Source organism: Cyberlindnera jadinii, assembly GCF_001661405.1.
Source record: "Cyberlindnera jadinii NRRL Y-1542 unplaced genomic scaffold CYBJAscaffold_15, whole genome shotgun sequence".
In the NCBI taxonomy this organism is placed as follows: domain Eukaryota; kingdom Fungi; phylum Ascomycota; class Saccharomycetes; order Phaffomycetales; family Wickerhamomycetaceae; genus Williopsis; species Williopsis jadinii.
In genome coordinates, this window is record NW_017963666.1 from 199741 (window position 1) to 221846 (window position 22106).

At 44.6% G+C, this 22106-nt stretch overlaps 12 protein-coding genes across 12 annotated transcripts; 7 read left to right on the forward strand and 5 right to left on the reverse strand.

Annotated features, from left to right (window-relative positions):
- Nucleotides 1-1290: 1290 nt before the first annotated feature.
- LOA1 (lysophosphatidic acid acyltransferase LOA1) lies at nt 1291-2115 on the forward strand (the record flags this gene model as incomplete). The annotated part of the gene is made up of 1 exon (XM_020216633.1): nt 1291-2115. The coding sequence occupies one exon, from the start codon at nt 1291-1293 to the stop codon at nt 2113-2115; it is 825 nt and encodes a 274-aa protein (XP_020068696.1).
- CYBJADRAFT_164219 (uncharacterized protein) lies at nt 2112-3089 on the reverse strand (the record flags this gene model as incomplete). Its single annotated transcript, XM_020213838.1, has 1 exon — nt 2112-3089. The coding sequence occupies one exon, from the start codon at nt 3087-3089 to the stop codon at nt 2112-2114; it is 978 nt and encodes a 325-aa protein (XP_020068697.1).
- Nucleotides 3090-3455: 366 nt separating this feature from the next.
- On the forward strand, nt 3456-4795 carry CYBJADRAFT_169282 (uncharacterized protein). Its single transcript, XM_020215706.1, has 2 exons — nt 3456-3870; nt 3901-4795. Exons 1-2 carry the CDS (start codon nt 3835-3837, stop codon nt 4741-4743), a joined length of 879 nt encoding a protein of 292 aa, XP_020068698.1. The 5' UTR covers nt 3456-3834; the 3' UTR covers nt 4744-4795.
- Nucleotides 4796-4805: 10 nt separating this feature from the next.
- On the reverse strand, nt 4806-6269 carry CYBJADRAFT_30155 (uncharacterized protein). Its single transcript, XM_020217649.1, has 2 exons — nt 5975-6269; nt 4806-5902 (listed from the first exon to the last, which is right to left on the reverse strand). Exons 1-2 carry the CDS (start codon nt 5996-5998, stop codon nt 4868-4870), a joined length of 1059 nt encoding a protein of 352 aa, XP_020068699.1. The 5' UTR covers nt 5999-6269; the 3' UTR covers nt 4806-4867.
- Nucleotides 6270-6285: 16 nt separating this feature from the next.
- BNA4 (kynurenine 3-monooxygenase) lies at nt 6286-7850 on the reverse strand. Its single transcript, XM_020215707.1, has one exon. The coding sequence runs from the start codon at nt 7760-7762 to the stop codon at nt 6416-6418; it is 1347 nt and encodes a 448-aa protein (XP_020068700.1). The 5' UTR covers nt 7763-7850; the 3' UTR covers nt 6286-6415.
- An 87-nt stretch (nt 7851-7937) lies between these two features.
- On the forward strand, nt 7938-9131 carry CYBJADRAFT_30171 (uncharacterized protein). The gene has a single exon (XM_020217650.1). The coding sequence runs from the start codon at nt 8129-8131 to the stop codon at nt 8756-8758; it is 630 nt and encodes a 209-aa protein (XP_020068701.1). The 5' UTR covers nt 7938-8128; the 3' UTR covers nt 8759-9131.
- Nucleotides 8933-9550, forward strand: LOC1 (Loc1p; the record flags this gene model as incomplete). The annotated part of the gene is made up of 1 exon (XM_020213839.1): nt 8933-9550. The coding sequence occupies one exon, from the start codon at nt 8933-8935 to the stop codon at nt 9548-9550; it is 618 nt and encodes a 205-aa protein (XP_020068702.1).
- A 73-nt stretch (nt 9551-9623) lies between these two features.
- On the reverse strand, nt 9624-13571 carry KOG1 (ubiquitin-binding TORC1 subunit KOG1; the record flags this gene model as incomplete). Its single annotated transcript, XM_020216934.1, has 1 exon — nt 9624-13571. One exon carries the CDS (start codon nt 13569-13571, stop codon nt 9624-9626), a length of 3948 nt encoding a protein of 1315 aa, XP_020068703.1.
- A 351-nt stretch (nt 13572-13922) lies between these two features.
- Nucleotides 13923-15466, forward strand: GLO3 (ADP-ribosylation factor GTPase-activating protein). The gene has a single exon (XM_020213201.1). The coding sequence runs from the start codon at nt 14013-14015 to the stop codon at nt 15384-15386; it is 1374 nt and encodes a 457-aa protein (XP_020068704.1). The 5' UTR covers nt 13923-14012; the 3' UTR covers nt 15387-15466.
- A 192-nt stretch (nt 15467-15658) lies between these two features.
- CYBJADRAFT_169287 (cyclin family protein) lies at nt 15659-17398 on the forward strand. Its single transcript, XM_020215708.1, has one exon. It carries the CDS (start codon nt 16003-16005, stop codon nt 17203-17205), a length of 1203 nt encoding a protein of 400 aa, XP_020068705.1. The 5' UTR covers nt 15659-16002; the 3' UTR covers nt 17206-17398.
- Nucleotides 17399-18764: 1366 nt separating this feature from the next.
- On the forward strand, nt 18765-20544 carry CYBJADRAFT_169288 (cyclin family protein). Its single transcript, XM_020215709.1, has one exon. It carries the CDS (start codon nt 18931-18933, stop codon nt 20074-20076), a length of 1146 nt encoding a protein of 381 aa, XP_020068706.1. The 5' UTR covers nt 18765-18930; the 3' UTR covers nt 20077-20544.
- CYBJADRAFT_174955 (RNA recognition motif domain-containing protein) lies at nt 20199-21532 on the reverse strand (the record flags this gene model as incomplete). The annotated part of the gene is made up of 2 exons (XM_020216634.1): nt 20199-20543; nt 21485-21532. The coding sequence occupies 2 exons, from the start codon at nt 21530-21532 to the stop codon at nt 20199-20201; spliced, it is 393 nt and encodes a 130-aa protein (XP_020068707.1).
- Between the last annotated feature and the right edge of the window lie 574 nt (nt 21533-22106).

Sequence of the window (22106 nt, forward strand, 5' to 3'; positions counted from 1 at the left end):
AGCAAAACAACCCTCTCAGCACACTAAACCAGTTGGAGATTCCGAGAGTGAGCAGCGAGCCAGCACGGAGGTTTAGACGAGGAGAGAAGGAGAGAATGAGGAGGATGGGAGAAGCAGGGAGAAGAGAGGAAAAACTTGCTGAGTATTAATTATAAAATAACTTCTCTCTCCGTCGTGGTGTCGGTTCGCTCTGCCTGGCGCTCTCTGCCTGCCGGCGTAAAATTTTTCTCCCCTTGCCATTGTGGGCCCAGCGTTCTGCTTAAATTTAGCTCATTCCGTCTGCAGGGAAGGACGCTTCCCACTGGCTCCGGAGAGCTTTGCGTCAGCCTGGCTCTGTCTCGCTGTGCCAGCCTGGCTCCGTCTCGCTTACACGCCAGGCCTTGCCGTTGGAAACATACACAGCACTGTGCTACCGCTTTCAATTGGCCCATCTACCGGGGCCTTAGCAGGGCTCCACCGCGGTGGTGCTGGTGCTGCGTACCGTTCAAGTGCTGGGTGGCAGTCCCCACTGCGCTAGGCGGTCCCCCACTGCGCTGGGCTGCGTTAGGCTGGGCTGGGCTGCGCTGGACTACTTTTTTTCTGCTCACGACTCTGCCTACGGAACCTGTACCAATGTGGATGAAAAACTGGGGTTTTGATCTCGACAACCACACCACACGAGGTGTCATGACAGAGAACAATTGACCCTTGCATTATCTGCCCCTCCTTTCCCCTTCGCCCTTGCAATTGTTGCTGCTGCTGCTTTTATCTTGTTGTTTTATCTTGAAATTGGTGTGTGTGTGTGTGTGTGTTTTCTCCAGTCGGGTTTAACTGGATTTGATTCCACGCCTAGGCTGGGGTTGACGGTGCGGGATGGGCTCCAGCGGTGGGAGTTGGCTAAAGCCGGTGGGGCCCAGGCGGGAGCGCGTGGCGAGCCAGCTGGGCGCGCGATTAACGGTGAAGACAGGCCAGCTATCTCCGACTGAACATCTTCTGATCGTGTGTGGAAATCAAGGGAGAGGCGAGCTGTGATTGGCTGAAGATTAACGTGCCTTATCTACTGCTTGTTTCTTTTTCCTGCTTCCGTTCCGCGCTGCACGTTGAAACGGCGCCTTTGGTTACGTAAGGGCTTATGTAAGTGATTACGTAAGGGACCACGTAATAACACCCGCACACCAGTGGCATGCCCAGGGCTCCCGCACCGGTTCGACAAGCTCATCGTCTCATCTCGTTGGAGCTCGTTGTAGCACATTTCATCACGCTCAGTTCCGTTCCACTTCGTTCCACTTCGTTCCACTCCGTCCCACTCCAATGGAGAAGTACACCCAGTTCAGAGATAAAGCCACCGGGATCTCCCCCTTCATCCCAGTGGCCTCAGCCAGCTCATCGTGGTCTCTGGTCGGAGTACTGGTGCTAGTGCTAAGACTACCTCTGCTGCTCCTCGTGCTACCACTCTACCCATTATCACCCACAACGTGGTGCAAGCTGACCTCGTGGATCCTTGGTCTGTGCAAAGTAGACACCTCGATCCACGGGATGAAAAGATCAACAGACATCTCAAACTTCTACCCTAAACAAGGTGAATTGTACATCACAAACTTCACCTCTCCATGGGACATCTTCATCATCTTTGGTTCTCTAATTACAAACTCCACCCCGGTCCTATTGATCCCAAGAGATAACACCTTTTATCAGCTAAAATCACCTTTGCAGTTCATCAAATTTGCTCTCGGCTATGACCTGGACTTGCCGATTTATACCTGCTCCACTAAGGATACCTGCTTCTTATTCGCAGAAGGTACCACTTCGAATGGTAAATCGTTGTTGAAGTTTGCTCCAGAGATTCAATTGGACAAGTTCAAACAATTCAAGTTCAAAACCCTACAGATTAAGCTACAGCCTGTTTCATTCTGTACTCCTCTACCAATGTCATTATCACAGTGGTGTTTCCGAATGTTGACAAACGTCAAGCTGTTGAATGCCAAATGTAAAATTGGCTTCATAGATACATACGACGATAAAGTGTTGGAACGTGCAAGAGAGTTGTTCATTACAAATGGTAAACTGAAATCAGTGGATTTGGGAATCCATGAAAAGAAGCAGTTCCTGGCCATCTATGCAAAGAACCATAGCTAATAGTAACCTGAAGTTGAAATTGATGCTGAATCTTTGGTGAATGGATCCGGAATGTCCATAGGGATTGATCTCCCCAGGGGTAATTGATTCATTAGAGTCTCCCTCTTCACGATTGTGTCGAACGTGAATTGATCGTTCAGTTTGGAATATTTAACCTCTAACACCTGGCACATCTCGAAAAGCAGTTGTAGATACGGTTGCAGCGTCCTTGGTAATCCATGTAGAAGGTCCTGGTCCAGTTTAACGTTCTTTTTAACCTTCCTCTTCAGAGTATGGAGTTTGGACTTGATCTTGTTCCTCTGGTCATCTCCTGGCTCACCACTGGATTGTATGGCCAGCAAACCAAGTGATAACCATCCCAAGCTTTCACCCATCTTGGATTGGTTATAGCTGTCACAACTCAACAATGTATACGTTAAGCCTTGGACAAACCTCTTGATGGGGAGCAAATAGTCATTCCAAGACTTATGGACAAGGTTGTAAGGCCTATTGAGCTCGTCCTTGATCCATATACACACACGCGAGAGAGTAGCAACGTTGAACCTCGAATCCAGCTCATAATCGTTCGACTGTAACTCTTTCAACTTGGTGCAAATGACACCCAGTTGTAACCCACTCATCGTGACGCCGAAATAGAACCGTTTCATTGAGTCAGAGCACTCTTCCACGGAGCCCGTGTAGCTATGCTTCATGGCAAATTGAAGGTACGACAGGCTCTTCTTGTAAAGCTTCACACTGTGCTGCCACTCAACAACCTCAACGGCCCTCGCATTGTACGCCAACGACAGCTGCACCAAAACCATGTGCAATTCATCTCTCATCAACCATTCGCCCTTATGGTTACACTTATCCCATGGACATACACCACTCAGCACATATGAGCAGTCCCATATGGTGGAACCACAGTCCAGGTCCTGTTGCATCGCCATGAGAAGATCGAGGTAATCCGTCAGAGATGAGATGTAAACCGTCATGTTTGTAGTTGGGGAAGGTCTCAACGTTATGGCCCTCTGTGCCAATGGGTGGGCATTTGGCACCGGCTCAATTGGGAGAAACGGTAAGGGTGTGTTTGGCAAAGTGAGCATCTCCGTGGTGAACGTCCAATTGACGCTTTGAGCCTAAAGAGAGAGAGCGAGAGGTGTTCACAAGGTGTCCAAGAGATGCTTTGTATTATACGCGAGTACAATACACCCGGACATTTCAACACCCGGACATCTAAACACATTAACACCCGGACACCTTAACACCTTAACACCCACACACCCAACATCCATCCTCAAAGGCCCATCCAGCCAGCCTATTTTACTTCTGTCAACACTTCCACCACCGTTGTTCTTCCCACAAGACTTCCACCAGGGTTTCCAACAGGGCCCTCACACACGATCCTCTGTTCTCGTTCCACAGACACTGAGCTCTCATACAAATGGACACCGTAGAAACAGACCCTGCGAGCCTACAGCACGCTCTGACCCTCAGGGATAAGCTGGACTCTCTCATGAGAAGAACCGTTGCAACACAGACAAAATGCGAACAGCTGGAGCACGAGAACAGGTATCTACAGGAGTACGTCGGTAACGTGGTCAACAACGAACTCATACAGAAGAAGTAGACCGGCTCTTTCCATAGAAGCAGGCTTGGTTGGCTGGAGAAGGTTTGTATACATTTACAGGGTTTTTGTGCACTGGTTTGTTTACCTCCATTTGTAAATGTTACGATACAATGATCCTTTGTGAAGTATTCGACAAGGTGTATACAGTGTAGCGTAGCAGCCTGTGTATTATTCAGGAGAGTATGCGTAGTGGAGGACAGCTCTTGGTGGTTGACCAAATGGCGGAGAACATTGACGAGCAGTTGAGCTCTGAGGGGCCATTCACGGGCACAGGGTTGAAGTTACGCTCAAGGGAGTTTGGCAACATACCGTGCTTGACGTCCTGGGATCCTAATAGAGGGCCAAAGGCTAAAGCTAGTGCACCATTCAATGATCCGGGTCCTTTGGTGATTAAGACGTCACAGGCATTGCTTTCTTCAGCCAATGACAACGTTTATACCAATGGCGAGGAGGAAGAATACGGGTTAATGCTGCTTGTGGACCCTCCCTTGGATTGTGTAACCTTACAAGGTTCGCTGACGATAGATGGCACACCACCAGTTTCTCTCTTGAATCCATTTCAACGGTTTGTGGAGGTTGAGCCTCCAATGTACGGGTCCAGATTGGCACCAGATGATGCTCCCTTAGATCTCTCAAAGCTTCTGCAAGAAGCGACGATGAACGTTGAGCTGTTTCCATTCTTTAACATGGATGGTGAATCTAGTCCAGAGGAACACAAATTGATGGAGATATGGAGGTATGAACTTGGAGAAGAGGAAGAAGAAGTGCCAGATCTCGAACAACAACACCAAGACGATGATTCAATACTTGTGAAAGCCTGGCAAAAGGTATTCCACAGGGGCGTTTATTCACCAGAGAATCAACATATACAAAATGACCCATGGTATCGTATAACACAGCAGATCAATTCGAGGGAGAACTCAGACTTGCACACACCATTGACACCACCAGCTGGCTACCAACGCTTCCAAGTTGAAGATGAAGAAAACCATGTCATTTCATACTTCCCAACGTACTAAATCTAGTACAAGCAGCATTAATAATAGCTAGGTTATAAGTCTCATTTCGATTGTTATTAGTTACATCTCCTCAGTGGTAATTAAAAATAGTAATATTGGTCGTAATTCATCTGCTCATGACAGTTTAACCAGCTCGCTGCACAGCAGAACCAGCCAATTCATCTCTGCACAGAGGACAGGTTTCACTCTTTATAAGCCACCATTTAACACATTCATGGTGGAATAAGTGTCCGCACGGTAACTGTGTAATGTCATCATCTTTCGCCAATTCTTCAAGGCAAAAGCACCTTATTTCCTTCAAGTCATCATCACTTTCGAAGCGAGGTAGTTTATCAAATCTCCTAAATTTGTACTCTTGTCTCTTGAACTTGATCAACCTTCTCAAGTTTTTCAACATCAGTCTAAAGCACTTGTAAGCGGAGGGCATCACATGTACAGGGTAAGTTGTCAAGTTGTTGTTGAACATCACGGTGTATAGACAGAATAGTGACAGTCTAAGCACTGTCATCAGTAGCTCCATAAGTAACACGGTATAGGAATGAAGCTGAGGGTATGGTCTTGACCTTGAAGAGCTTTTCAACTTGTATTGGAACAGAGTGTGCATTATTAGTGGCAACAAGTTCAAAGTCTCATATCCAAAGATCATGAATAACGATGTTTGTTTGAAATTCGTGGCTTGCCAAAATATCAGCAGATCAGTACCGACAAGGGTGATGATTCCGTACAGCAGAGGCCGGTTACTGCTACCTTCTCGTAACTTTTCCACCCTAATATCACAGAGATGATGGAAAGATTTCAAAACGAGCAGGCTCGCAAAGAGTAAAGCGTAATGGCACACATCGCAGATCCCTATCGACTCGGCCTGCGAGTTTCGAAAGATCAGCAGCCCACACACAAACTCGAAAAGGGTATAGTTGAACTTCTCTCTTATCGTGGTCAGCTCAAGTGGCGTCAGTACAACATCACCAAACACGATCCATTTCACCACCCTTGCGAGCAGTACAAAGATAATCAGTAGGAAATGCCATATAGTGAGCTTGTCACAAACGTCATTCAGAGGTTGGAACGACAACGATCGTATGTCCGTGGTATCACAAGGATACAGGTGCAGCTCTTGTAGCAGTTTGCGGAAGATCGAAACACCGACAATGGCGTATAACTACGGCCAGTACTGTTAGTATTGCGACGGTAACTGAGGCATTAAAGCGTCAAAAACACGGGCAAAACTCACACATTTGTAAGCCTTACGTTTCATAACGGATCCGGTAGGCTTATGGCTTCTTATCTTAGGGCAGTTACTCCTGATTTTGTATTGTTCTGTTCCATCAAAAGTGCTTTAGATGTGGTTGTCATATTAGAAAGTAGCAAAATTCGCTACTAAACGATGTGCTCGGTAACGATTTCGTGTTTTTTCGCCATTTTTCGCCGTTTGCCGCTATTGTCTTTTTGTGACAAAACTTTCCCGAGTTGTGCCGAGATCCAACACGCGGGAACCTCCGACCAGCCAGTTTTTCCGCGCGTCACGTGACATATACGTACTTCTTCACCGAGCTCTTATTCTTCTAATCATCATCAAATTGAATATACACAAAGCTTTGATATATATATATATAAATATGTGGACAGATACAATTGCCCGATACATGGACGTTCACGCTCTGTAGGGCCCTTTTCAGAACTTTCTACCAAGCCATTTGAGGAACTTCACACCGATGAATACACCGGTTCCAACGATAAGGCCTTCGATTCCCAGAAGGATCTTGTTCTGGAACTCCACTCTGGCAACAGCCTCGGAGTATGGGATGTCGCTTCTGAATGACACCATTGTATACAATGGGATCCACTTCTCCCTGAGGTAATAAGTGAGGATGAAGTCGACTCTCTTACGTAATACGAATAGCTTCGAGGTGACTTTATGTCTCATCTCCTTGTAGTTCTCCTTTGCCAGATCTACAATTGCAACAAGATCCTTGTGTCTCGTTTCAGTGTATTCGTTGAATGCCTTTTCAACGTCATCTTCATGCTTGTCCAGAAGGGCCATCAACACGTCCACGTCTTCGAATCCACAGTTCATACCCTGTCCATAGAATGGAACCATTCCGTGCGATGCATCACCTATTATGAGACATTTGCCGGTATGGTTGTACTTGTTGCAAGTCACAGATAGCAGCTTGCCTCTTGGGTGCATGTGGAATGCGTACAACAGTTCCTTTTCAGTGATTAGATCCACGGCATCTGGGAAGTTCTCGTTGAAGAACTCGAGGATCTTCTCATCAGAGTGTAAAGTATCCATGACATCCCATGGAGCGAAAAGGGTCGAGGTAAAAGAACCATCCAGGTTTGGTAGTGCAATAAGCATGAACTTGTGTCTTGGCCAAATGTGGAGATGGTTTGCATCTATCTGGAAATCACCATCCTCACCAGGTGGGATTCTCAACTCCAGATAGGTGGAATCGATATACTCCTGGGTGAAATCCATTCTGATATACTTCTGGAGTAAATGACGAACCGCGGAGAAGACACCGTCAGCTCCAATCACAATGTCGAAGGATTTGATGTCCAAATTGGCAAACGTCAATGTCGGTTGGCCCGAAAGATTCAAATTCTCCAGTTTACGACCGAATTCCACCTTGATCAACTCATGGTTATCCAGCTCGTTCAATAAGAGATCGTTCAGATAGCCTCTGTCGATACTGTTGATACATTGGTTATCCAAATCGTACCTCTGAGACTCCAATTCACCTTCAACGTGATGGATCATACGACCTTTCATTGGAATGACATGTTGAAGAATGCTGTCACACAGCTTGAAGTCAACGTTGCGCAGCGCATTCACTCCACGATCAGAAACAGCAAGGTTGATCGATCTCAAGTTCTTGTTCTTTGCAAGTCTCGGATCTCCACGCTGCTCAAACACGGTAACCTGATAACCTCTTTTGGCGAATGCCAGTGCAGCTAACGAACCAACTAACCCAGCACCAATTACGGCAACCGTCTTAACCTCCTTGATATCATCCATGATCGCGTGTTTTCTTTCCTTCTTTTCTTACAAACTGACTCAGCACTTTGTATACGCAGTGTAAAGAGTAGAGAGAAGTAAAGAAGGGGTTAATTGGGCAAGATAAATTTCATAATCAGTCGATAAAAAAGTGGAAATTATGAGCCGGTTATACCCTAAAAAATGAGTTCATGTCCGAAAAGGGCAAGTTACGAGGGGAAGTCACGGGACCAGGAGGTCGGAAGTGTTTCGTATATATACATCCGTACCTCACCATACTTAACCTGGGATTGATGGCACCCCCGATATCTCTTCTACTTCTTTACTTATCCTTATTTCAGCGTCAGTTCAACGGCAACTTAACGTCAATTCGACATCTAATCTATCATGGCAGAAGCTCGTATCCTCGCGCATATGAATAAAGACCACTATGTCTCCGTGGAGGACTATTTGGTGGTATACGGTAAGGTGACTTCAATTGAAAAGGTTTCAAACGTCAAGATGACCGAGATCTCTTTGGACCATATGACGATTACGTTCAACTATAAGGAGGTTGAATATTCCTTGGAGAAAGTTATACCATTTGAGCCTCCTTTAAAGGACTTGAAAGAGGCACGTGAAAGATTGGTTGAGATGGCAAGATTCGCAGCAAAGGAACGCGGATTCTCGCCATTCCAGATTAAAGATTTCACTTACCCTGGACTTCGTAATAGATTGCTGATATCGTTGATCTATCTACCTGCAATTACCCATTTCGCACCTGATCTAATCATCAATCCAACTGTTAGAGGCTTCATTGGAGACTCGTTTGGTGACTGGTTGGTGAACAACTCTCTAAACATCACTTGGTTAACCCTGGGTATTCATGCCCTGGAATCATTGTTTATCATGAGACCAAAGTTGAACCACTTCAGAGTCCCAAGGGACTACCAATTGGAGTGGTACGTGTCTTCTATCATCGAGGGCTTCCCTGCAATCCGCAGATTTAACAAGCTCGTTGAAGAGAAAACCCACTAAAACAACGGTTCGGAGATTGCGGTCATAACATGGTCTTATCGGGAGATAGTAGTTTTAACATTACATAATATCTTACGTAATCGATGAGCTTACGTGCAAAAAAAATTTCCCGTTATGTCTTCATGATCATCTTCTTTTAATACACATTTCCAGTCTCTTACTTTCGTACAAAGCATGGCACCAAGACAGTCAAAGACAGCTAAACGTTCTGCCAAACAGAATGGACAGCGTGATATCCAATCAGAGGTTTTCAAAGACTCACACGCTCGTAACAGATTGGCTATAGAGTCAAACCAAACTGAAAAGTCCAAGGTACGTAAACCAAGCAAGAGTAAAGTCAAGAAGGAGCAGGCTTTGATACGGTTGTACGGTAAGAAGAAACAAAGAGAGTACCAGGAGAGTGAATTGGATCTGCCGGTGCTCAATAGGGCAATTATCCCCGGTGCCAAACGTCCCAGAGGTAAGAAAGGTAAGAAGTTTGTCAATGAAGACCCAGAGGACCAGACTCAGATCAACAGAATCATTTCTGAAATCATCATCAAAGATGAGAAACGTGACATGTCGAAGCTTGAAAAGGCAACCAAATTGGAGGAGTTGAGAGAATTGAAACGTAAAGAGATGGAACAGAAGGAGGAAGAGAAGCAGAACAAGTTGGAGGACAAGAAGTTGGAAATCAAAAGTAAAGCTGCAAAGGCAAGAAACGACAGAAGAAAAAGAGCCAAGCTGCTGAAAAAATCAGCGGAAACTGTTGAAGAAGAGAAACCAAAGAAGAAGAAGGTGGCATTTGCATAGGTTTTTATACAATTTGTTCTTGATCTATGTTTTAATATTAGACAACATTCCCAAATGTAGAATTTGAAAATTGTCACTCTTGATGAGTCTCTGTACACTTATAAATGTTAATGTAAGGATCGTGCTGGTTATTTGCAGCCAACATCATACGATGTGGATGTAATGCCAATGAACTGAGGAATGGTGTTCTGTTATTCAAACTCGAAGAGAACCCACTGGAGTTTTTGAAGCTTGAAACCAGATCACCACTCGTCGTCCATATCCTAACCATTCTCGAACCTGTTGCAATTACAGGTGCATGCTCATGGACCTGGATACTCGTCATGGATTTTTCATGTCCTTTGAACGTCAAAACAGGCTCATCCATTCTAATGTCCCAAAGATTTATGGTGGAGTTTGTAGACCCACTCACAAGCTCACGGTACCCACCTCTTTGCATATGGATATTCGTAATCCAAGAGCGCTCACCAAGTGCATTACGCCAAAGTTTGACCATCGAGTCTCTAGGGTCAACACGACGATCATAAACCCTGATGCTACCATCGCCAAACCCTGCAACAAAGATGTTTCCAGCAACTTGGTCAGAGGTTAAGGAAGTTATAGCGCTAGACGATCTTGCTGGGATGTCAACGAGGCACATTTCACGAGGTGCGTCCCAGATTCTAATGATCTTGACATCACCAGTAGCCAATAAACTTCCTCTACTCTGTTGCCACTCCATCAGGAGTCCTGTTGATCTAGGCGTTAACAACAAATCAGTCAATGCTCTCCACGATGTTACAAGTGAAACATCAGTATTTGAATGGAAGTCCTTATAAAGCTTCACAATACCATCAGAGGACCCTGTAAATAACAAGGGTAAATCATCCTCATTGATCAACTTTAAGTCTGTTATCTTCGTTCCAAATGGATTGCCATTGTTGAACCTGGAAAGTTGCTTAGATTCCTCCCAGTCAAACGTCGTCACTTGGTCACGATCATCAGAAGTTACCACATAATTTTCAAATTGTGCAAATTTGATCAACTTAGGTTGAGTCTTGTTATTTAACACTGCAATATTTGTCTTCCAATCACCACGAAGGGAGAGATTTTTCTGTGGCTGAGTCTCGTTGATAATTCCCTCGTTCCTATTCCGCCTCCAAATACGACGCGTATACTCCAAAGAACCAGGTTCGTCGACTTCATGTTTATGCATCTGAGGTTCTTGAAAATATTCAACACTATACTCAAAGAAATTGGAAATCAAGGGTAAAGTCAACTCTTCATTTTGTGACTCCTTTGCATCGAATCTTGCTGTCCTTGGATGTAGTGTGGAATCATCGTTGAAAAACACATTTGACATTGAAGACTTTGATGGATCGGCTGAATTCGAACTATCATTGTTTGAAGACCAACCAAACGGCCTGAGAATGTTCGATAACGACAACGTTCTTCTCAATAAAGAAAATCCAGAGGTGGAATTTTCCTGTGCTTTGTTATCCTTATCACCCACAGTGACAGATCTTTGTTGTGTGCCATTAATCTTAAAAGGTTTTGGTAACGGTTGAGTAATAGAGCTCACAACAGTTGACGAGGCCGAACTTTGGATCATCAGATCTTCCATTTCAGATACAACATCCCCCAAATCAGATTCTCTCAGTTTTATCAAGATGTAGTCAATGATATTTTCGGCATATATCTGAACCTGGGTGTATCCGTCACACGAAAACAACATCAATGCCTTAAAAATGATATGATATATTGAGCCATATCCGATTGATTGTTTGTTCTCAATTGAGATATTAGTGACAGTGGAGATCTCGATCTGTAGTTCGTTAAATGCCAACACGATGAAATTGTTTATATGCCTCTTGACAATTTTCGAAAGGCAAATGACAATCTCCTTTCTAACCACTGGACTTGCATCGTTGGCGAGTGAGAGAACAGTCATGATAACGTTTGTTTCCTCTTTCATCTCTTCATCCTCTTCTTGATCTGGCAGGAAAGCCATTAATGCTAAGATGACAGATGCTCTCACTTCTGGAATTGGATCGTTAACTTGCTTGTATAGCCTATCTAACAATCCCTCCTTTTGGCATATCCATTTGGCCTCATGGTTTCCCTCCCATAGTTGTGATATTAACAAAGCACACCATTGACGTAATAATGGATTATCGGAAGTTTCAACGTACTGTAAAAGCCTATCAACAAGGTCTGGACTGAAGCACAATTTCTGTCCATTTTTGAACCCCTTGACAAATAGACTCAATATTAGCGCGCACAGCGCTTTGTGATCGTTGTTGATATTATTTGTTGGATCCTTCGGGTTGAGCATCTGTAGGAAATAATTGAACCCTTTATCCTTGATCAATTCTTGTTGTGTATTTTTGTAATCAACGGCCATTATACGTGCCCAGATAAACACCAAGACCGGTTTCAGATCAGGGGCAGGACTTTGCAATAACTTTAAAACATAGGGAAAGATCCCTATAGAGAGTGCCAAATAAACGGCCCAAGGACCTAAATCTAAGAACTGCGACAAAAGCACAAGTGCCCTTACACGATGTACTTGTGACAGTAGTACCTGAAGCACTATTGGTAATTGTTCTGGTGGCTGTCTTGCTGAAGATCCAAATTTCAACCAAAGTTCAAAAGCTGTTAGTTGTTGTTCGAAGAACGTTGAATGCTGATAATTTTGCAAATTTTGATCATTTGTGAAATTTGATGTCCCATTACTCGATTGATTTGAGTGAGAGTTTGAAAATGAACTCCCATTGGTGGTTGGAGGTGAAACCATTGGGGATTGAATTACTTGCCCCAACGGTGAACTTGATTCATTAACGTTTTTCAAGATCTGCGTGAGTACTTGGTCTATGGCCAAGTCCCAAGATTCCCACATAGAATGGAACTGGGTATCTGGTAGAGGTGGATCTGAGATTGGATGACAGCCATAAGTAGGCATAATCCTCGTAGCCAATAGGAAATTTCTGAAAAGTGCAGCAACCATTAAATCTTGCCTGAATAATCTCTTGAATAGAGGTCTTGGTAAAGAAGTCCACGCAATGGTATCGGTGATTGCTGTGAAGATCCAATTCAATTCTCCCAATGGGGTACGGCGATCTGTCAGTTTACCCGGGATGATAATGTTACCGTTAGGGTTATTCTTTGCCATTTCCAACAGCGGACCGAAATAGCTTCTCTTAATCGGGGATTGCATGATAAACCACTTGATACTTATATCTATAGGGCATGTAAGACACGAAGTGAACAAGTCTGCTGGTAGTTCTGGATCCATGGGCAATAGCTCATTTGACCTACATGCTGCCAATTGGATACAGTCGATGTATGCCGTTGCAGGAGATGGAGATTGCTGGTCGTGGTTCACCTCGTTATCATCGTCAATTCTCTTCTGTACAAACTTGTTGAAGTTTGTCACGATATTCCCAGCGCTGTTGCAATCCCAGACGAAGATACATGGGGCACCCAGCCATGTCTGTAAATCATATAGCGATATTGGGATGTACTGCGTGTAGTTCCTGTTAAAGACCCAAATCTCACCACTCTGTGTTGGCTGAGGAACACCATGGCCGTTGTAGTGGAAGAGTATACGTTCATCCCTGGCGTTTCTCCTCAGCGAGTTACAGAACCTCTTTACATCCTCAACACAAGGGTCAAGCGACTGCTTATAACGAGTCTTCAACGAGAGCGTCTCGTACTGGCTCTGCAAGTTCTTCCCTATAGCCTCGATGGCTTTCTTCGTGTCATTGAACGTCACAGGATCGATCCACGCCTCGGTCTTTGCACACGGATGGGTCTTAACCACATCTGGCGGGTCAACACCAATGTTGAGACAGAGAACAATAGCAGCGCTAACGGTCTTCTGGCGGTCTTTCATAACTTTCCAGTCAGCTATAGGTTGGTAATAATCCCTGTTTGCAGCCTTCTCATCATCTGTCAGCGCATTGCCGGCGGTGTGGTGCCTCTTATCATCAAAGTACAGGAAGAAGTTATTGGCCAGGAACTCCATGTACTGCTGGTCCATTTCAAACCCATGGCGTACATCGCTGTTGAGCGGCCTTAGAGCTTCATGAGCTGGCTGTTCAGCAGCAGGGATTGGCATGGTGGCTAGGGCTCCTCTCTGATGAGCCGCTGTCGATTTGTTTGTTTGTTTATCTTTGTTTTGGTGAGTTGCTTGGGGAGATGTTTCTGGAGCGGTTTTGTGGTTGGTGATGTAAATAGCCGCCGGGGGTTTCCCAGTGTGAACGTGGTGTCCAGGTGTATGTCCAGGTGTTTGGGTGTCCGGATGTGAATTAGTTTTTCACCCGTTCTTCCTCTCTTTTCGCGGCTACATCGTCTGCTTGATTTAATGACTTGTTGTCACAACACATACACAAGCACATCAACAAGCCGTAAACAAACAGCGCGCGTGTGTGTGTCAAGCCATTTTGCTCTTGTTCATTGATCTGGAAACCACTGTTTGAATATGACGGATTACGCCACCACCGAAGAGAGAGATGCTGTCTTCAAGTACCTCTCCAAGGAGCCTGCCAACAAGATTTGCTTTGACTGTGAGGCTAAGAACCCGACGTGGACGTCGATCCCCTTTGGAGTGTTGCTCTGCTTGGAGTGTTCTGCTGTTCACAGAAACATGGGTGTGCATGTGACGTTTGTCAAGTCGTCGAACTTGGACAAGTGGGGCCAACATCAGCTGCGTCGTTTCAAGTTGGGTGGTAACCAGAAGGCCAAAGAGTACTTTTTGAAGAATGGTGGTTCTAGATACTTGGGACCAAAAGTCGAGGCCAAGCTGAAGTACACCTCGAAAGTTGCAGAGAAGTATAAGCAGCATTTGGATGATAAGGTTGCTAAGGATGAAGTCATGTTCCCTAACTCTGTAAATTTGGAACAGATTGACAATTCTTCAAGCTCATCGTTGGCTGCTGAGAGTAACAATGATAGTGGAGATGATTTCTTTGCCAACTGGGAAAAGAAACCACTTGTTGCATCTCCTTCGCCTTCGTCATCCAGACCAATGACTCCATTACAGAACAATGCATCCACCGCTTCGTTGTCTTCACAGGCCGGTGGTAGCGGTGGTGTTCTGTCGGGTCCAAAGAAGACCATCTTGAGAAAGACCACCACCACTGGTAAGAAGACCAGCATCCTCTCAGGACCAAGAAAGTCCAAGGTCACTGCAAAGAAAATCACCGCTGACGTTGATTTCGACGCTGCCGAGAGAGAGGCCAAGAAGGAAGCTGAACAGACTGCTAAATTGGGCTACAATCCAAACAAGGAACACGAGGAAGCCCAGGACTCGTTCTTTTCCAACAAGTCCACAACCATAACCAGTGAACCTTCAAGTGCCAACACATTTGGAGCCGGTTCTAGAAAGACTTCTGTCTCTTCATCTGCTTCCAAACCAATCGAGAAAACCACACAGTCATTTGCCAAATTGGGCTTTGGTATGACTGCTAACGATGCTGCAGAGCAGGAGAAGAGACAGAAGGCTGCAGCCCAGCCAAAATACACCGGTGAAGTTGAGAACAAGTTTGGTAAGCAAAAGGCCATCTCCTCAGACATGTTCTTTGGAAGAAACAACTACGACAGTGCAGCACAACAAGAGGCCCACGAAAAGTTACAATCCTTTGGTAACACAAACGCAATCTCCTCAGCTTCGTATTTCGGTGAGGATCAAGACCAATCGTCCCAGCAAGGTGGTGCTGGCGCTGGCGTGGGTGTTGGTGCAGGAACCGGTAATCCATACATCAACACCACAAACGACGACTTTGCCGTCATCAAAGACGCCATTGAACAAGGTGCCAATAAGCTGGGAGGATACCTACGTGATTACCTCCGTTGAGAGCTGTTTTTTAACCAATTATACAACGTTACTACCTACACACTGAATAAATTGAACAAGTCTATCCATGGTTCTCCATGAAAAAAAAGAAAGATGTAAACAAAAGAATTGAAGAGGAGCGCGTCTCTATGGTTAGCTTCTTGATGTTTTCTGCTTATGTAATGCTCGCGGTAAGAGGCACACAGACAAAGGGTTTTTGGTCCATATATACGCTTCTGTTGTATTTTTCCCGTTTTGGTGTTTCGGTTTTTTTTCTCTCTCTTTTCGTTTTGTGGACAGACCTTAAAGTCAGAATTGCACAAAAAGGGGACAAATCTCTTATTCAACGTTAACAGCCGGTCAAGACCACTTTCGTTAAAGTTCTGACCAAGAGACATTACGTGAACTGATCGCTTCTTGACATTAAAGACACGGCATTGAAGAAACGACATTACGTTAGGGGAAAGCAGACATTAACAGCAAAGATCACGACAACCGCAACAGAAAGATAAAAAAAGATAGTCACGTACGTCGTCATTTTAGACACAAGTGCAAATCCACTAGTTCTCTCCCCCTCCACCAACCAAAAGTGTAAAGAAACGCCATCAGGCTCATCGAAAGGACAACTCGCTGCCAAATGCCAACATCACAACGTCAGGTACAAGATGAAAACGTCGTTACTCGACGCGTTAAGGTGAACGATGCGACCTCCACGGGTGCCAGCGGTGTTGCTAACGGTGCTGCCAACGGTGCTGGCAACGGGCTGAGAAGACCAGCGTTGTCGAACGTGACGAATACCTCCACTGTCCAAGTACAGACTTCTTCCCAAACACGTGGAGTGAAGAGAAGAGCACGCGCTGGTGAAGAGGAAGACCAAGCTGAGGGCGAAGGTAATGGAGCTGGTGATGTTGCAAATGATAATCACAAAAGGGTAAAAACGGCCCATGAAGCTGCTGCTGAAGTTGCTGAGGCTGCTGAAGCCGTTGCAGATAATGAACCAAGCGGTGTGGCACGTGACCTCGATTCAGAAGACTCAGACGACCCACTAATGGTTAACGAATACGTTGTTGAGATCTTTGAATACTTGAGAGAACTGGAAATCACCACTACTCCAAGAAACTACTTGGAGAATAACGACAATTTAAAGCCAAGAATGAGATCCATATTGGTTGACTGGCTAGTGGAAGTACATCTCAGGTTTAGATTGACACCAGAGACTCTATTTCTCGCTATAAACACCATGGATCGGTTCTTATCATTGCAGACTGTTGAGGTGGAAAAATTGCAGCTGCTAGCAACTGGTTGCTTGTTCATCGCTGCCAAATATGAAGAGGTCTGGAGTCCAAGCGTTAAAAACTATGCATATGTCACTGATGGTGGATCCACAGAGGAGGAGATCCTCTCTGCTGAGAGATTCATCCTAAAGACTTTGAACTTTGATTTGAGTTACCCTAATCCTATGAATTTTCTCCGTCGTATCTCTAAAGCTGATGACTATGACATTGAAACAAGAACAATGGGGAAATACCTATTGGAAATCACCATCATGGATCATAAATTCTTAGGCGTAAAGCCTTCATTATGTGCTGCATCCGCAATGTATCTATCGAGGAAACTATTACAAAGAAGTGAATGGGACGTAACGTTGAAGAAATATTCTGGGGACTATACTTTGGAAGAGATGAGACCAATTGTAAATATGATTGTCGATTACGTTCGAGCTCCAGTTACGCATGACGAATTCTTCAAAAAGTACGCTTCAAAGAAGTATATGAAGTCAAGTATCCTCGCGAGACAATTGACAAAGAAATTTGACCTACAGGGAATAACGTGGATATGATTTCACCTTTCGATCTTCCATTTTATCTAATGAAATTCATAATCTTTATGATACCCTTTCCCCTTTTCTCCATACCAAATACAAAGTGATGACTTACAAAGAATGTAAATGGGACCATTTGGACCATTACTTTGAGATAATAACCTTTAACAGTCTTGACATATGTATCAACTGCACTAACTACATGGACTTATCTATGGGACTCCACTGATTCCTTCCATTTCACACACTCAAGGTAGACACCTATCCAGATAGCTATGTTGCTGTCATCGCTGCATCTGCTATCTAATACATCTCTGGTACCGGCACCAAAGGAGCCACCACTCTAATCTCCGTTGGTCAACCAACCACTGCTGTGACAGCACCTATGGCTCGCTTCCCCACTGCAGACGACTCTTCTTCCCCTGGTGTTTCCTCTTCTTCCCCTGGTGTTTCCTCTTCTTCCAGTGTAGGTGCCGTTAAAGTAGGCTTCGGTGCTGATTCGATGGCTGTTTCTGCTCCCTTGATATTGTAAACGTGGCCAAAGAAGGAGTCTTATGATTATTGTACCCTTCTAAGTCCTTTATACTAGTAGATTGATACATGAAACTTCTTTTCAATATCAATTGATTAATATAAAAGCGGAACAAGTCGTGGGGACATGTTGAATAAAGTTTCGTGTCCTGCGGCAACGCGCATTGATAACATCTGAACACCAACTAGATACCAATGGTTCTTGAATAGACCATTTTAATTTAGTGAGAGGTTCATCACAAGTTGGAGTTGTTTGGTGTTGACGTTGGAAATCTCCCGAGTGTTCATATGTTGATGAGCTTGAACAAAGTCGGGTGGTTGGCCAATCAGTTGTGGTGCTATATATGGTGTCCTAATAGTCGAAGGTTATGCAAATCTCACGGACCATTTTTGCTATCAAGGGCTCGATCAAGTGTTTGTGTAGAGAGGTCAATCAATTCTGATAGTGGCACCTAAGGTCGTTACCAAAGAAGTGGGGTGTGTGCTTGTTACACTCAGCAATCTCTTCCACATGCAAAGATAACCATAAAAAAGATCTTATCACCAATTGACCCAACAATAAGCTCATCTTTTGCATAGGTCCGTAAACACTCCCAGATCAACTGACAGACGGTGTGGCATCTGAAATGAAATGCTCATTATCACGCTGAGAGCGTTAACTCTCGTGATAAACAACCTGCCTGAAGTTTTTTCACCCTCTACAGAACCAAGTAGGAGAATTCTAAACAACCAATTCCACTTCCACAGCAACCAAGACAAAGTTTCTCTCGCTTCCAAGATAGACCCACTAAAATACACACAGATGACAAAGCTGAGCTTTAACCAAAAGAGACAAAAAGAAAGCAAGAAATGTAAATAGAAAGAGCCACCCAGACGTATATTTATGGTTGGCGCAACACATTATTTCCCGATTTGGACGGATGTATACAAAACTTGTGTTTATGTTTTACCCTTTTCGGAAATTTAATTAACAACGATCAACCATCGAAGGAAGGGAAAAAAAATACAAACCGCAGGCAGTTTCAGAATGTGTGTTTGAAAGGAGTGGAGTTTTGTATCGAGCTTTCCTTTCTTTCCATCAATTGACTCCATTCAAGGTCCCAAACACTCTGTCTCGGTCACTTCCAACCACCTCCGAACAGAAGAGAGGCTTCCACACTCGCTACTTAATACACAATCCACATATACCCCATTGACGAGAAAGAGAGTAATATGAATATCTTTAGATCACAGCAGCAGAGCCAGACACGAGCACAGGATGAGAATAACAATATCAAACAAAAGGATGTTAAGAAGTCTCAGATCCCAGTGCGTCGTCCAGCACTGAGTAATGTCACCAATACAACCACGGGTGTTTCTTCGAAGCTATACCATCCGGTGTCAAGTGCATCGACAGCAAATACTCATACATCTACGACTACAACATTAGTGTCCTCTGATGCTGTCATAAAGGATAGTGGGATCAAGAGACCTGCGTCACAAGAAGATGTTTTACAGCACAAGAGAACGAAAACCATGGAATACGAGTACGAGGATCTTGACGCTGATGATTGGAACGACCCAAACATGGTTAGTGAGTACGTTGTTGAGATCTTTGAATATTTGGCCAAACTCGAGATCAAGACCTTGCCCTTGGCAACTTATATGGAGAAGCAGATCCACTTGACTGATTATATGCGTGATGAACTGTGTGATTGGCTCAATGCTGTGCATTTGAAATTCAGACTCTTACCTGAGACTTTCTTCATCGCCATAAACATCATAGATAGATTTCTTTCGCGTGAGGTGGTCCTACCACAGGCACTACAACTTGTTGGTACGGCAGCTCTTTTCATTGCCTCCAAATACGAGGAGATTTACTCACCAAGTGTTAACCACTTTGCCCATGAAAGTGGATGTGTTGTTGAAGATATCTTGAATGCTGAGAAGTACATCCTGGAAGTGCTGGAATTCGATCTCAGTTATCCAAACCCAATGAACTTCATCAGAAGAATCTCGAAAGCTGATGATTACGACGTCAACACCCGTAACATTGCAAAGTATTTCATTGAAATCTCCGTTATGGATGTGGAATTCATCGGTGTCAGACCTTCTCTATCTGCTGCTGCTGCGATGTACTTGAGCCGTAGGCTCTTTGGAAAAGATGAGTGGAATGGTAACTTGATCTACTACTCTGGAGGTATCACAGAAAGCGAACTGATGCCGGTGGCTCATCAGTACTTGAAGTACTTGGTGCAGCCTGTTCAACATGAATCCTTCTTTAGAAAATACTCCAGTAAGAAATACCTGAAGGCCTCAATAGTGACGAGACAATGGGCAAAACAGCTGATGAAAGAAGGAGAATTGGACGACATCTAATTATAGTTTACGTGTACACTACTAATGACTTTGTTTTGTTTCTTTTGAATATGAAATTAATTGGAAAGGAACGAATAAATATTGATACCCTCTAAAAACATGGCTGTAGCTGCACACACTACTCACTGCTCCTGCTCCCATACCGGTTTCTTATCGTGCTGCACCGCATTTGAATCGTCATTCTCTTTGATCTTACTCACGTGGAGGTATTTGCCAAAGAGCTCGAACCCTTCCATGTTATTTACAGCCTCTTGGGCATCGCCGATATCTTGAAACTGAACATCGATGTATGACGAAGACGACGAATGCTGTGTCAGTTGAAGAATGTTACCAAAACTCTCAAACAACTGCTGCACTGTTTCCACAGTATTGGGCTGAGCCGGCAGATTCGACACTCTCACTGTACTACTCATCCTATTCTGGTTATCTACTCCACCAAAGGAATACGTTGTTCGAGTACTAAACACCTGTGCATTTTGTGAGTTGATGATGAGCCTGGTGGTAAGAGACACATCTCCACTGCGCCGTTGTGAGATCCAAGCGCACGGAGGCTCCTTTACAATATAAATCGTAACCAGCGAGTCCTATTGGCTGGGTATAATCGATACTGTAGATTGTGAGATGGTGTATATAACACCACTGGCCTTATTGCAACTCATTATCAAGGATTCGATATCTGCTCGAGGTCTGTGAGATCAAAGAACTTGTGCTTTTTGGAATGAAGAAGTCATCGTGATAAAGAAAACAATGCTTCATTTTTGCTATGGCCTGAAACCGGTGATACCATGCACATACGTATCATAAGAAGAGTAAGAAAGCTCTTGTAGAATATCTAAGTGATAGACCATCCACGTTGTATAGATCAGTATCACCGCCAAGTATCCTGATGGTGTCTGGGTGTTGCCAGGTTACGAGCACCGCATACTATGCCTTGAATAGCGAGGCATGAACATGCAAACAGAGGACAACCAAACCACCCTGGAGGTGAGTATTTCGGCGTGTTCTCCATGCTCTCATCTCCATGCTACTGTGACGATGTGTCGTTGGTCTCGGGCTGCGTTCCTGTGGGTCGCCAACTACAAAGCACACCTGCTTGTTACGTCTGACTGCTATAAACCAGAACACCGACCCCCGATTCACAATAGGCATCGACTGATAACCACCACAGCATACCAAGAGTTCTCCTGCGATCGAGGTGAAACCGGTTAAACACGGAGAGTGCCACCAAAAGCCTCACTTTGGTGGTACTGTGGATGACAAACTACACACCAGAAGCATCGGTTATATAAGCAGGCGAAGCTAGAAATTTTTTCTCACCAGCCTACGAAGTTAATATCAAGCAAAGTTATGTGCGATGGATGACCCTCTCTCTGTCGTAATTTCCTCATCTCTTTACCTTCGTGCTTACGAGAGGAACCTCCACGTAATTCTCGGCAGTACGAATGGCAAACGACATGGAGCTTTGCCAGGCAAACCATCTCATTTCCAAATAAGTTCCCTTGCATAACATCTTGTCCGCACGCTTACGGGAAAGCCAACAAAGGCTGTAAAGTCTCATGACCCGCAAGTTTCAGAACTGTGGCCATTAAAGTTCCACACAACCCCATTCAGCTTAAACTCGACATCTGCCCAGTCCACAGTTTGCTCCCCATACAGAGCCTGCGAATCCTGGCTGCTTCCATCGACCCTCAATCCCATGGCACACCGTGTGTTCTCCATATCAAATTGCTGATGCCTAGCATGTTGTAGGCAGCACACATATGTACGGCATCTGCGTGCGGACATCATACGGCAACCTAATTAGCGAACCTTGGGCATGGAACACGGGCTAGAAAAAGCCCATCACTACACATGGAGGCCTGTCGCTGTGAAAGTTCTTAGTACATGGTGCCTCGTATGGCAAAAGCGTTCCGTTTGAACGAGTGGTCCACAACCTCAGCTCCCTGCAATTATTATCTTATAAACCTCGAGATCGTACCGGAGCCTTCACACTGAGCCTTGGCCATCTCGTCCCAGTGGTGGCCACCTTG